We start from the raw sequence: 15,800 nt of genomic DNA on the forward strand, positions 1-15,800 counted from the left end.
ATACCACTATTAAAGACCGACTGCAGAGAAAATGCCTTTCATAACAGAATTAGGGATTCTGTATACAAACACTTCATATTCAATGTTCAACAGTATAAGATTCTGTAATGTCACTACGGCATTTTAATAATACTTTGGCAGAGCAAAGACAGTAAAACAGCTACTAAAGTTGGTAAAAATTATTAGCCTAGTTCAGTAACCTGAAATCTCTCCAGGAGAGCAAGTTAGGATATTACACTGGGATGCTAACATCAAGTACATCAGTGTCCTCTCCACAAAAATCCAGCTACAAAGAAGCAGAATGCCACGTTCTCCAAAATCTTCAACACCAGATACATCAGTATGTCATGTTCCAGAAGCATAAACTCAATAAATTTTACTTGCATAGCAATACTGTGAAGTTTCACATGATGGCATCAATTTCATCTTGGTTTGCAGACTCTATAACAGTAACAACTAAGGCTTAGTAAACCAGTAACTAGAGTACCACTTGCTGAAATGCTCAAAACAATGAGAAAGTCAGAATAAGCAGCAGCTTATTACTCAAAAGATGTTTAGCTAGAGTAGCATACACATTTCTGCTGAAGTTTGTATGTGTACTTATCACACTAGCAAAGTGCAGAGCCATGCAGAAAAATAAATAAGATGAAGAAATTGTTCCCAAATTAATTTCCCTTTTCTTATTTTTTTTTTACAGAAGTGCTTCCCCCCTCACCCCCAAGAGCACTGCATGTTAGCAAGAACAGCCAAAGCTAAGCATATCTTAAAGCACTTTGCAAGCAAACAGCAATCTAATAGTGGAATTTAACTAGTCTCAGTCCAAATAAAAACCTAGTTACCACTTTAGTCACTGTTTTACCTGCACTATTTCTCCTCATTTACCCTACTTCCAGGCAAAGGTTACAATGTTGACTTGAGCCCTCAAATTGGCATTCACCTCAAAGTAAAAACAAAAAATCCTTTCTCTGTTTCTGAGCACACAAGAAACCTTACTCCCTCCCCGAAGGGATAAACACTGAGCATTTTATGAAAAACAGCTCTGAGACATGTTCCAGTGCACCCTGCTCACCACGAGGGAGCAAAGGAAGAAACAATCTATTCCTACCCTTTTTAGAGCCACCTTCAGCTTGTATTGATTTCTGTGAAACTGAAGTATGTCAGAATAACACCTCTGAATTATCAGATTATAGAGTGGCAAATTTGCATCAGTCTGCTCAAGGCTTCCTAGCAAACAGGGAAAAACTAAGTTTTATGATCCCAGAACATCAGTCTGACAATGGAACACGGTCTAGAGAGGAAGGGTCAGCAGCATTCCAGGAAGATGTCATTTCTCTCAGCACCCCCCCTTCAGGCACACATTTCCTCCAAAGAAGCATTAAGTGCCAGCACAGGATCTCATAATTTTGGTTTTTGACTTTGCTCCACAGCCCCCAAGCCCTTTTTAGGCTTAAGAACTCTGGCTCTCCTACCACCACTCCCAAATTTCTCAGACAGGCCACCCCCAGAGACTACAGCACCCGCCAGTAACAGGGCAGTACTGTGCAGGTCCATTTGTATCAGTTCCTCATGCAGCTTTTCATTACAAGTCCCACCTTGTAAATTCTAAAACTGAGCTTATTCTTAAAAAGTAGTAAGAAGGTTCACCCTTTGCGTTTTAACAGCGTATCTGCAGCATAGTTTGATGTGCACACATTCTTACTTGTGTCAGACTTGAGGGCAAAGAACGTACTGGCTCGACTCTCCACAGCCACCTATTTCTTTCCTCCGGAGAAAGTATATTTTAACATGAGTGGCTCATCCTTCAACAGGCAAGATTCCCACTTTTATCCAGTCACTTCCATTGATTTTTGAGATAATCTTACTTGTCATTAGCCAAGTATTAGGAACAAGCTGCATTCTCCTCTTCACAACAGGATAGACTAGATTCCCAATTCTCAATTCCGGCAGGTTTAGAAATCCACCAAAGTAGCTGCAAAGAATTTTCATTCTTTGGCTTACCACTATTAAAGCTGCATTAAATTCTCAGATGGGGAACCCTGAGCTATTCACAAGCTAGTCCTGGAACAGGAGTGCAGAGGGTGCTGGTCAGTGAACCACAAACAATTACAAGGAACCTTTAGAGGAAAAACATTAACAAAAAGTACAAAGTTCCAAACACAGCTTCTCAAACAAGGATGCTTCCTCCAAATATTACTGAGCTGCATTTCTGGCCACCCCATCAGACCTGCAGAGGTGTCAGGATGTCACCAAAATGGGATAAAAGAACTTACGGACACCAATGTGATGTAGATAAGCAGATACTCTTTTATTAACAGCCAGGTGTGTAGGGGAGTCATCTCACCAACAACACACACCTAACTCATGTAGCATGTTGATTATAAAGGATACAGTAATACCTAATAAACAAGTTCTCATACATAAACATGATAATTCCCATAACTCATTTTCTTATTCCCACCCCTTTCCGGTCATGCGCACTTGAGTCCTAAAATGAGATGGGGGGCTGCTTTTGTGACCACCACTGACTACTAACCTAAAAGAAAGACCCTCAACTCAAGGACCTTGGCTCACTCTGTGATTTTAACATGCTTCGAAGCCCTTTCACAATGTAACTTTTAGAACACCTGGTCTACAGGGCAATAAATCATCCTTACCGAACAGTCTAACAATGGTACCTCGTCATGAGTCTTATTCTTTGAATAGAAATCTGGTTAATGATTATTACCAGCCTACGTGGCCTTAGCCTGGGACTTTACAAAGGACTTTGTAGCAGCATAACTGGTCATACGGTTACTCTAAACCATTCCTTATTTAAATCCAAGTCACCAAGAATCAATAAAATCAGTTCAAATTAATAATAAATCAGTAACAAGCACGAGTACTTCTTTGGCGGGGGGAAGAAAAACTAAGGAGTTGAAATACAAGCATAAACAATGTTTTACCTCAGCCAATTATTTTGATTCTTTAGTTACTGAGGCAAGACAATGGTATAATTCCCCAGCCTGGGTACTGAGTGTGCAGTGGGCCTGAGCACCATACTGCTGAGATGTGGGTCACAGGAGGCAACACCATTTCTTGACTAGAGTTACAGACCACCACTCTTCACAACAGACCACATAAGGCTGACATCGACTCCAAGACTAACAGCAAGCCTGTAAAGAAACCAAGTATGGAGGGTCAGACCCAGAACAGGCCACCCAGAGAAATACAAGAGAACTGAAATCAGCAGCCCTGTACCCCATCACCTTAGTTCGGATTGTCCTTAGACCTGACAACTGGACAGGAATTTAATCCATTCTCTGTGTATCTCAATAGGAAAACCAAGTCCTTACAAGTCAGCACTAAGTCTCATCATTGCAAGAAACTTAATCAGATCATTACTAGAATATCTAGTTATGAGTAAAACTGTAGAATAACATTAGTTCCCTCCTTTAGGGAGCAGAGCAAGGGTAAGGAAGGCTGGAACACAATTCAGCAGGCAAGTTGTTCTAACTAGCAAAATAAATTATTTTAACCACCACTGGTGTTTTGACACTATGTAATGCACCATACACCAGTCTGAGGTAATTAAGAGCTTCCTGACAGTAAACACCATGACACAGACCTATCAGTCTAACATTCTTCCATGAAAAAAATTAAGACTCTTGCTATGGATCAAATCCTCAAGCCACTTTACTAGCAAAAAGTCAATCACAAACCAGTTATTGAAGGAAGTTGCGTAGTGTTATCAGCAGTAGATAGGGGGTTGATATCACATTTCATTTTCACTGTCCTATCCTTATTTTCCTTCCTCATCTCACAGTGGCTCACAGACAGGTCAATAAGCTTACTCCAAAAAGCAAGCTCCTCAGGGCAAAGCTTACCAACCACTCGAAACAGACTTGTATTTACCTAAAATTCTACTTGAACATATATTAAAATGAGGATATACCATTTAACAAGTACTGATGTTCAAGAAGCATCACAAAATACTTTGCAAACATTTTTAAGGGTACTGGAATAGGAAAAACACTGTCATTAACATAAATTGCAAGAAAGCCTTTTCACAAGAACCAGAAAATACACTTCTCCTACTCATTGTGCTGCTTCCTAATTCACTTCTAAGGATTTTTAGACTCCATCCTAATAGTCTTCTCAGGACAATATTTTGGCTAATCAGCATCTTGTTTGAAAGCAGCATCAAGATGTGGATTTTCAGATCATGCCTGCCTAACAAACTGCAACTGAATTTTACAAGAGTTTCCACAATCTACCCGAATTGGATAATACCATGCAGCTGAACTTAATTTAGAACTAATCTAAATAACAGCCTCTTTCTTCCCACATGACACACCTAAAGATGTATTTAGGCATTATCTGATAACAGATTATAACTGCTGCCACCTTCAGGTTTAAGTAGTCACATGTTCTTGAAACATTACCCCCCCCACACCTTTTCAGCTACTTCCAGAGAAGTAGTTTCAAGATTCTGTTGTGCCACAATGAACAGTAACGTTAATGATATGTGGCAGACTTTAAACACAGCTACTACACACACAGATATGCATAATTTAGTTAGCAATACGCTTAACACTGAAGTCAGACAGGACTCCAGATTCAACCACAGAGCTAATCCTTTTTGCACCTGACAATGATTAAGTAATTACAAGACTTCACTTATCATCAGGTCAAAATCATCCCGTGCTTCTTTGTTCCTACAAGGAAACAGGCATCACTGATTCATTTCTAAGCTACCAACCCACGAAGTGGAAGAGAGCTGTTCACTCTGTAGCAGCTTGGCACTCCATGGAAGTTAAACAGTAGTTTCTTTCACAGATGGTGACCTGCAGCAAAAGCTACATATGGCTTAGAGTTAGGGCCAAAATTAAGGTAGAACAACAAAAACCTGTTAGTGGAGTCCAAGCTACAAAGATCCAGAAGGAACATAGCCTAGACAAAGCTCTTCAGGCTGCGCTCAGCACCAGAAAGCCAGTCTGCCTGGACTCTGCTCCTCACAGCAAATTATGTTGCTCAGCTCACACTGCATTACAGTGGTGGCAAGATAAAGGAAGGCTCATGCTCCCCCTTCTCATGGGAGTACACCTTCACATCTTTTTCGAGTTACTATAGCATCAGAAAACTACCCAGTTACCCCCAAACACTGAGGTATATGTAGTAGTGTATGTTATGACAAACAAGTTCTCCAGAAGTCCACATTGCCAAAGATGCAGCACATGGCAGAGACAGCACAGTTTAGTTTGTGTAGCACTCAACATAATCAATTCTGGTTTTGTAGAAAGTTCAGATGTACACGTAAACACAGCCTCGTGTCTGTCATTAATCGTTATATCATGCTCCAACACATTCGCAAGGGTCGTCTGTGAAGCATCATTTCTGCTAGCGAGGAACCGGTGTTTCCTGCACTTTTTGATGCATAACTGCTTGTCTCGAGCTAATCGCAGACATTCTGGACCGCACACCAGCGCTTCCCACCGGCCTTCTTCAAACACCTGTGCAAAAGGTGAAGACCACACAGGCTCTTTTCGCCAGGCCTGCCCTGCCCTGCCTGCCGCGCTCCGGGACAGCCGCTGCGCCGCGAAGCCCGGCAGGAAGCCGACAGCGCTGACCTCCCGTAACTGCCAGCCTGCGCAGCGGGGCTTCAACGAGCTTCCCGGACGCATTAAGCGCTTCTGCCGCTCACCGCGCTCAAGGAGCGGGACGGAGGCAGGTGCCAGCGAGGTCGCGGGCACTGACAAGTGCCGTCCGTTCGTGCGGCCGGAGGTGCCGGAGTGGCACGGGAGCAAGCGCGCCCCGGTCCCCGCCGCCGCCCCAACCCGGCGCAGGCCGCGGGACAGGCCGACAGGGCCCCCGCCCGCCGCACGGCGGCCAGGCCGCGCCCTGCCCCCGTCCCCATCACGGACGGGCGGGAGGGCAGCGCCGGGCCCACCCCGGCGGCGGGACGGTGGCGGCCCCGCGGCTCCCCAGTAGCGGGTCTCGCAACCGCACGCTCCCTTCGGCGCCGCGGGAAGCCGCCCTCCCGCCGAGAAGCGAGCCGGGGGCGACCGAGGCGGGAGCGCTACTTACGCCGACAACATTACCCCCTTCCCCCCCGGCCGCAGGGAGCCGCTGCCGGCCCACCTCCCCCAACCGCGCCGCGCCTCAGCCAAGCCCTACCGGGATCCAGGGCGGGCCCGGCGCGGCGGCGGTACTGCACGAAGCCAATGACCGGGCAGTAGCGGGGAAGCGAGCGAGGAGGCAGGCGGGCGCCGCGGGTCGGGGCCTGCGGGGGCGGGGCCTGCGAGGCCTTATAGGGCCGGGCCGGGCCGCACCCGGGAGGCCGCGGGCGCTCCCCGCGCGGAGCCATGTGACTGCGCGGGCGCCCAGCGGGGACAAGTCGGACGGGAGTGGCGGCGGCGGGGCACCGGGGCCGGCGCGCTTCCCCGCCCGGCTCTCCTTCGCGAGAGCTTCATCCTCCGCACATTTCCTTTCTCCGCCCTCCTCGGTGTCGGGCACTTTTTAAAAAGCGGCGCCCGGCGGTCCTGCCTGCCGCTCCACGCGCTGTGGAATGAGCCGCCCCGGTTCTTCTGCGCGGGGGCAGTAGCAGGCGGGGAGCGATGCCGCCTGCCCGCTCGGGGCTCCCCACAGCCCGCCCCGGCTCCTAGAGGCGTCGGCGCTGCCTGAGCAGCCGGCAGGGAGGCGAGGCGGGTAAGAGAAGAGGGTGCCGACTGCCTGCGCTGAGCCGAAGCTACCACTTGCCATGTGTGCCGGTAGCACCTGGCTTGGGCAGCTCCCCGGTGCCGGTAGCGGGTAGCCGGGGCGGAGCGGCAGCAGGGCAGACCGGCGGGGACGCAGCCCCGCGCCGCCGCCGGGATCATGGTGAAGGAGGAGTGCAAGGCGCTGCTGGACGCGCTCAACAAGGTGACCGCCTGCTACCGGCACATGGTGCTGACCATCGGCGGCACCTCGGACTCGCAGAACCTGCGGGAGGAGCTGAAGAAGACGCGGCAGAAAGCCCAGGAGCTAGCGGTGGCCAACAGGAACAAGCTCACCACGGTCCTGAAGGATAAAACCGTGAGTAAGGAAGACAAAGCCGAGTTCGAGAGGCTATGGGTGATTTTCTCCACGTGCCTAGAGATCCTGGAGATCGACATGAGGAGGGCCCTGGAGCTGGGCCACGAGTTCCCGCTAAACGTCCCCAAAAAGCACCTGATCCAGACAGGCATGAGCGGGGGAACCTCCGGCGTGGCCGCCAGGGCGATGAGCGTCCAGAACATGAAATACGAGGCTGAGCACAACATAGACGTGGTGGATTTGAAAGACCTCGAGAACGAAATCAACCAGGTAGGAGAGATGATGTACGAGATGGAAATGAAGGTCAATGTCCCCCAGTGGACGGTGGAGGCTAAGCAAGACCCGGGGGCTGAACTAAAATCCACCATCAGCGTGGGCGCTTCTTCTATTGGCATGATCTCTGTGGAGGAAAATAAGTCTTTCTGCGATATCAGCAAGGTTCTAGCTGGGATTATTTTCGCCGCTGTGCTCATTATCGCTATTGTCCTGGCAGTGTGTGTGGTAAAACTCTCTTAGGGTGGTGCAGGCTCTGACAAGAGCAACCCCCCTCCAGTCTGTCTTTGGAGTGTTTCACGCCTCACTTTTAATTTCAAACCGGGTCACCTGGATGAGCTGAGAATTTAAACCTAGCACTTGAAAAATCAAAGCAAAACTTTTGCCTCTCAGTATCCTAAATGCACAATTTGTTTCTTCTTGCTTTTTGAAGAAGAGAGATGTGAATCAGCCTGCAGAATAGGATTTCTCCATTTGCTGGACTTGTAACAGTTAACTATGGAGTATCAGGGTATTATCACTACTGGCTATAACGGATTTGTCTGCTATTAATAGATCAGTATTCTCAGAAGCCTGTATTTTTTTGTTCTTGAATAGGCTCTGCTGTTTGCTGCTGGTCACTGTTTACGGTATTTGAAAGTAACACAAATTTGGAGGCTAACACTGGTATTTTGTCCGACTGCATAGAATACCTTTTTTTTTCATCAAATACACAAAATATTATTTTAGTGGAGGAAAAGAGGAAAGATGAAAACCCCAATAAAAGAATGTAAATGACCTCTATTTTAGATAAGTTAATAGCTGGGGAGGGGGGAGGTGAGGAGGAGGATGGAGAAAACAGAACGAGCAATGTTTGATACCAAATACTGTTTGTTGATTTAGGCTGGATTGTACAGAACCCAGTTGCATGGGTTGGCAGAGCACACGCAAATGAGTAATGGCCTTCCAAATCCAGGGAGAAAAGGGGAGTTGCATTTTCAGAAAAATACTAGCAAGCCTCATGGTTCAAATTTTGTCTTCCTCTGCAGAAAGGCTAATTCTTGCCACTGGCTCAAATTTTTCTTTCTGTAGAAGCAAACAGTTTGAACTTCACAATTAACTATGAAAATAGGAGCAATGAGTCTACCCACAGCAGAAGCAGTAATTTTTGAAGATAGATTTTGGGAAACAAAAATGATGTCGAGTTAAAGCAGACCTTTCTAATAACCCAAAGAGATCCCCTCTCATGTTGACAGGCAGGGATTGATGCCTGGATATGTACAGTCACATTTCTGCAGGCTCCTAAATTCTTTGCAGAAACCCAGACAGAGCTAAAAATGTGTGTCAGTTTCATATCTCATTCATGTCTGATTAATCATTTGGGAAACAGGAAGCTTGTAGGATTGGTCCAATTTGGTAAACTGCATCTTTGGGAGGTAAATGCAAGAGCAGCATAAAACTTTCCAGTGCTTCCCTATAAAATCATCAACATTTAAATGTAAAACAGACACTAACATTGCAGAGAAGCTCTATAATGTTTTGTAAAAGGACCTATGTATTATGGTATTTATTATGTAATTTATGAAAATGTCTTTCGTTACTGTGAACACATACTATCCATTCAAGAATGCTTGGTACATACTTTATAGTGCCCTAAGTGTAAGAGGCACTCCCCAGGCAAATATAAAGACCCTGTAATATTGGAGTTTTAGTAAGTTATTATTCTTCTGCACTGATTATTATGAACACATTATCAAAAAGTAACAATCGGACGTGTTTTGTGAAGTTACAACAGTCTTGATGCTTGTTAAAATTATGTTGACAACACTCATAAACAGCTAATATTTTTGAGTTAAAAACTAAACATACTTTGAAAAACTGCAGCAAAGTTTATTCTTTAAAACTTAAGCGAACTGGATTTGAGGAGAAAAAGTGTGTGACAAATTTGAATCTGGTCACTTGTAGGTGAGAAAAATAACGTCGATGAGTAAAAATAGTAAGTGGAGGCCTGAATTAAAGGCTATAGACTATCATGTTGAAGGATAATGTGAGTTCTGCGCATTGATCCAGTCTAGCTCCATTCTCATGGGAATTGTTTTATAAGATGACTCCACACTCCTTTCTATTGTATTTGATTCATTGTGTAGGATCTGTTTCATATGTAGTTAACCTAGGTTCGTAGAGATCCCCAGCAGCATTCTAACAAAGTCAAGCCTGTATTTATGGGTGCTACTGTTTCAGTCTGCCTAGACAAGGTGTAATTGCTGTGTGTTGATTGATATGAGAAGATCACCTTCACAGTCATACTGAGTAAACATCTTCATGGAAAGTACAGCAAAAGCTGCGGGAGAATGTACGTATTTGGATTGCCACCACTAGTCACTAAGGATCTGTGGGTATTTTTACTCTTTGCACTCTCCTTTTACGTAGTTCACAGGAAGGTGGATAAGAAGTTGGACTCTATTCTGTGCTTCTTGAAAACTCCATGTTCCTTTTGAAATCAGATTGTTTAACCACATGTTCTGAAAACCCAAGTAATACAAGCATGGTTTCTGGTGGATAAGTAAATGGCAACACCTACATTATCTTATATCTTGGTCTCCTGAAGTGGGTACACTGTTTATACACAGTTAGTTGTGTAGAATTTTTAAGAATATGTAATCTCATCTTCAAAAACAAGCCTCAGTGAGTTGGTAAACTGTGAATTTTCAGTCTGTTACATTTTTTGGAGTTTGGATTTTTGGATACAGGACTCAATTCACATAAGTAGCCTATAATTATGTATGTCTTGCTTCATTATGAATACACATACAATTAGAATTTAAAGGATTGGACCGTGGGAAAATAATGTATTTTCAGATCTTAAAACAAAGCTGGCTGCAGATTTATTCATTCTTAGTTTGCTCCTAAAAATTTGTATCATCTTATATTTAGGCTATCTGAAATTAAGAGATTAAGTAGAATTCTAACAGAGGATTGGCACCATCTAAATGGATAATGTTCCTGCTATTAATCTCCTACACTCGATACAAGGGTACGCTCAGTGTGAGAGAGTTCAGGCACAACAGTGCACAAAAGCAAAACCAGATGAAACCACCACTGCCTAAAAGTACTGATGCTTCTTTTAAATTAGAAATAAAGAGATGTTGTAGATTTGCATTGTTCATTTTTTTCCACCACTGGAATGCAACTGGAAGGAAACTGGAAATGTTATTTTTGTAAGTGAAAAATGGGAAGTCACACTTTAAAATACTCTATAATTAAATAGCATGATGAAAATGCAAATGCTCTCATGCTGATCAGTGAATGAGAATGTTACTGTGTTTTCAGTACAAAAGAAGGTCATTGCTTAATTTCATTGTTGTTATACTTCAGTTCTTTTGTCTTTTTTCACAGGATATACACATTAAATGTGCTATATACTAAAATCTTATTCTTGACTTGAATTATACTGGTTTTGCCTGTGCATGGGTGGTATTTTCTATACTTTGAATAATTCAAACTTGTTACTGTCACTATTTATTTAACTTAAAATAAAGTACATTCTTATAACTTATGGGTTGGCTTGCAGCAGTAATTAAAACCAAACAAAAACTGGAATATTAATACAGCTTGTCAGTAAGCTCTCCTAAGAAAAAAGTTCCTATTTCAACCACAGGAATAAAAGTAACATGCTAAGCCCTCTCATTACAGTTTTCTTTACATAAATGCACCCTTCTCAAGCTCCCAAAGTTGAATATAGTGATACACCTTAATTTATACTGCAAGGGAATCAGCTGCCTGAAAAGTCAAGAAATCTCTGCCTTAGGCAACAGCTACAATAATATTTAGGGTAAGAGGGATGATGTTGCCTTCAGCACTGCTTGTTCAGTGTTGTTGCATAACGTACGGAACCATTGGCTTGGGCAACTGAAAACTAGAGAACATGTTAGACTAGACCAATGTATTAGATCCTCAGTGTGTTAGGATCCAAACTCTGCCCCCTTCCAGCCTGCTAAGCTTGCATTTACTTTAACAAAAGATATACACAACCTACAGAGTGTGAAATTTGGTTCTGTGGTATTGATAGCAACAATGATCAACAATTGCATCTAACTATCAGAACTGAGTCTGTTAAATGCAGCAATTTGTGATTTTATTCTAGGACTTCCAGTCTATCACCATAAAGACCCTCTACGCTGTTTTTCAGTTTACTAACAAAATGAACACAGAACCATAATTAAAGTGATTCTCCTTATGTTGCAAACAATGTAACATCAAACGTCAGCATTATGAATATGAAATAAAATCAGTTTCAGAATTCTTCACGTAATATGATTAATTTTTTTTACATGAATGCAATTATATAAAAATGGACTAAATGACTGATACCATTAGCTTTTGGATTAAAAATTAAACACGTGCTTATTGTCTGTAGTCTGAAAGGATTGGTTATGGGCTTTCTTTTCCTTCTCTTACAAGGTTTGTGTTGTTTATGTACATTTTCCAGAAATACTTTATATTTAAGTGCTAATGGAACTCTAGTCAACATATTTACCCTTCACAGATTTTCATTATGTAAAAAGTCATTCAGTAAGACCAGTGGATTACAGATCTCTAAGTGCTTTCTCTCAATACGATTATGTAAGTCTTTTAATGCAGGAAGAGATCTGGACAAAATAGTAGTCTACACGTGAGCAGCATTTGCTATGGTAAGCATACAATAAAAGTGGGATTAGAAAAGTATGTCTTTCATATAAAATTACCTGCATGTGTTGAGGGAAGGACAAGAAAAGGAAGGAAATGGATGGATGTAGTAAATATGTCTTCATCTTATGTTAGCAAAGTATGTTATGTTTTTTGTTAAATATAATAGCATCACAACCTTATACTATAGCTTCTCTATAAGAAAGCATTATCCTATATCCAGTGGGACAAAGAATATAACATATCCCTGAGTGGAACTGACTACCCATTCTCTGATTAACTCAGTGCAGAATAAGAGTAAAAATATTTTGACTTGCTACATGTTGACACCAGTTTTACAAAAGACAACCCTTTTCTCTCTGTTTCACACTACAAGGACTTTCTATTGGAAGCAGGCAGTCCCAGAAGCCTGGATTCTCTCATCCATCCTGACAGCTTGCTGCTGCAGTACTGTGATGCAGTTGGAAATGTAGCTTAATCAGCTACCACTGATTAAACCTGTGGAAAGGTAAAAAGTCACGTGGCATTTAACCAGCATGAAGGCTCTTCTGCATCTTCTCATACAGCCAAGCCACAAGCATTTCCTGCTGGAAGCACTGTGACTAGAAGCCATGTAGGCAAATACAAACAAAATCACAGCACCTCCGAAAATCTGTCACCCACAGAGGCTAGTTAGCACAAGCAATTACATTTCTTGCTCAGTTCCAGTAATTTTGTCAGAATTTCTACTGTGGTTTTCCTAAGTGTCAGAAATTGACTTTTGAGCCTCCACAGGGTCAGGTGGGTTTTATTGTTTTGTTTTGACTGAACTGTATGTTTTTTATTTACACTGTATTGCATGACATTATTTATCAGATACTAATAACATCTCCACCTAATTAAAGTAACACATCCTCTAAAGGCTGGTTCTAATTCAAGTGCACAGAAATGGAAGTCACAATCATAGTATAAATATGTGGTCTGTTACTTTGGTCAGTTTTCCACTATGCATTAAAATAGTCACTGAAGTCTATTATCAGTCAAGTCTGTCTCTTGTACAGAAATGTTCAAAGAAGACATACAGCTGAACTCATTGATGTGTCACAGCATTAAGGAATTACACTGCCTTCAAAAATCATGGGGTTTTTTGTAATAGTAAATGTCAGGTCATACAGCTATGTATAATTGTATTGAGGAAAAAAATATTTAAAAATTCAAATGCAGTTCCTTTGTATGATCTTGAAGAATCTATATATAAATAGCATAAACCTTGGGGCAAAACAAGGGAGAAAGGCAGAAATGAGAAAAGAAGACAAAATAAAATATTTAACTATTTATACCATATAAAATGACTGAGGAGTACCTGACACACCAAACATGATACTCTCTTAGCAACTTAATCTAATATGCTAATTGCATGTGTAACTTTATATATAAATACACATTTGAGTTCTGGGTCCTAGAGGGAGTGGTCTGAATCGTTACTCACATAAGCCAGGTTAGTGAGAAATTACATGTGTGAAGACTATTCATGTAATTAAAACCTGCAGAATTAGAACCATAATTTCAGTTTGCATAAGACATGTAATCCATTATGCGTCTGTTGGAAGTAGAACATTTCCAGTTGTTAATACTATCTGTAACCTAGTTTTCTGATCTGCTTTGATTTGTTGAAGTATTGTTTTGTATGAAGGTAGCTATATTTTTTAATTATTATTTTTAGTCAATCTATATAATGGTGCTATGATTATAAAGGTGCATTTCCTAGATTTGACATTTATTCATGTTTTGGACAATACTTGGAAAACTATAGTGAGTATATTTACTTTTTATATTATCTGCTGAGTCTGCCATTGATACTATATGAGCTAAACAATCTAAAAGCTTTAGATTTTTAGAAGGTCATTTTGAAATAAGCCAGTTTAAGAAGTAGTAGAAATGCTCAGTGAAATCTCTTCTTTTTTTGACTTGAAGTTGTAACACTTTGTTTGACATAGTAGACACTACATCTGCATGGGGACAAAGCTTTTACCAGATGCATATAAATTAAACCAAGAACTGACTTAGTATAATCATCTCCAACTCACAGGATATCATGTAAGCCAAATTAAATTGTGAATTAATGGTGGACCTTGTTTTTCATCTGAAATTCATTATTACAGTGATGCAATCTGCACTGATCTGTATGTGCAAAATAATTTATGCAATGATGCAACAAAAAGGAAATCATTCTATTGCGAAGTATTCTAATCACACAAAAAAAACCCCAGAAAGCTAATTTTACAATAATTTCTATGTATCTAGTGACTGAATCTTTTTTCTTTAAATAAACTAATGTTTTCTTTTTCCCAGCAGCAGTAACTGAAGTGAAGAGAAAAAAGTTGAAGTAACCTCCACATTGCTGAAATATCCCACACAGAATTATTATCAGTGCAATAATCTTGTGTTTCATTGGACGTAACTTTTGCATCGCTTCAGAAGGGTTTATTTTTCAATACGGCACAACCTGTTTTTGAAAACAACCTGAAATACAGAAGTATTTGGGGTCCATTAGGTTAACAACTGAATGTTCTGGAATACAAGCAGCATGAGAGGCAGTCAAATTCTTAAGTTTTTAGCAAAAATACTTTGTATTAAATAATTTAAATCTGGAGGGGACCTATGACTCTCCAGCCTTCTCATACCTTACTGAGTGTCACACCTATCTCTAGCTAATTCTTGCTAAGTGGAGACTTTTCTCCAAACTAAAGCCCCCTCTACTCCCAACCTACATACGGGCCCTTGAAGCCTACTGCCAGAGCCCAGCTGAACGTAGAATGTCCTTGTGCTGGAACACTTAGACTACAGTAATGGAATAAACTACCATGCTTGGTTTAAGATTGGCAATCCCGAGTAATAGATTTTCTCAGATTTTCCATTCTTTCTGAAATCACTCATAACACTATACAAATTTTAAGTACAAGTGAGATGAGCTCTGCATTTTAGCAGAATATATTGAAGAAAGAAGTCATCTAAGTTGGAGATAAAGAAATTAAACATGCTTTAGAGATAGCCTTACACCTAGTTTGGCTTTAAAACATTTCTATAACCATTTGAGCTATCTCCAGCAAGTTAGCTATCTCGCAGAGCTTAGCTTTTGCCTTTCGTGGTAGGCAACTGGAAGGGGGTAGAACACCCCTTTGCATCCTTGATCTTTGCTGACAGAGTTTCTGAGTGTTCATCCTTAGAACCTCCTGCCACCTCCAGTCCTGATAACTGGGTCAATTAAGGACTCATATGATCATTATGCTCATGGAATTTTGCATGAGATGACTTCAGCTTTGTCATGAACGGATACAGAACTACTCTTTGTAAGACAATACTGAAAGGAAGTTAAAAAATTGTCATCAATAGGGTGAATATCCTGACCCTTGGGTAAGGAATGTCACCCTCCTTAGGGGGAAGAGGTGCCTTACATACCCCAGGATTGTGTGGAAAAAATACAGTTACTGAAGTAGAGAATAATGTTTGCCCTAACTTGTACTTGGCTGCCTCTGGTCCCAAAGGACTGCTTCAGTGCTGAGAACCGACATGAACAATGCTACAACGACACAACTATTTCTTTACCAACAGTCTGTATGTGTTTGAGGTTGCAGACACACTCAATTTCCACTCCCCATGCAAGAATGCCTATGAAATTAGATCTGCTACATTTAATACCAGTGGATACCAGTGAAACCAGAGGAACTGCTTTCCAGGATATTCCTGCTTTACATACTAGGCCTTGTGAGACTTTAAACTGCACTAGGTAAATAAATAAATAAAGCCATGCCATTTAGAAACTTAAGATAACA

General features: G+C 41.9%; 2 protein-coding genes across 4 annotated transcripts in view; one reads left to right on the forward strand and one right to left on the reverse strand.

Moving 5' to 3' along the window:
• ANKRD27 (ankyrin repeat domain 27) overlaps positions 1 to 6,244 on the reverse strand; it is a 407,401-nt gene extending 401,157 nt beyond the window's left edge. For all 3 annotated transcript variants that reach the window (XM_074881394.1, XM_074881393.1, XM_074881395.1), the window contains exon 1: positions 6,154 to 6,244. The gene's annotated coding sequence lies outside the window, so the exon portion shown is untranslated. The remainder of the gene's footprint in view (positions 1 to 6,153) is intronic.
• An 82-nt stretch (positions 6,245 to 6,326) lies between these two features.
• Positions 6,327 to 10,858, forward strand: RGS9BP (regulator of G protein signaling 9 binding protein). The gene has a single exon (XM_074881486.1). It carries the CDS (start codon positions 6,853 to 6,855, stop codon positions 7,564 to 7,566), a length of 714 nt encoding a protein of 237 aa, XP_074737587.1. The 5' UTR covers positions 6,327 to 6,852; the 3' UTR covers positions 7,567 to 10,858.
• Positions 10,859 to 15,800: the final 4,942 nt, after the last annotated feature.

Source organism: Strix uralensis, chromosome 12, assembly GCF_047716275.1.
Source record: "Strix uralensis isolate ZFMK-TIS-50842 chromosome 12, bStrUra1, whole genome shotgun sequence".
Lineage (NCBI taxonomy): Eukaryota > Metazoa > Chordata > Aves > Strigiformes > Strigidae > Strix > Strix uralensis.

Coding starts and splice junctions, on each gene's coding strand:
- RGS9BP (XM_074881486.1), top strand. CDS start 6,853: ATGGTGAAGGAGGAGTGCAAGGCGCTGCTGGACGCGCTCAACAAGGTG.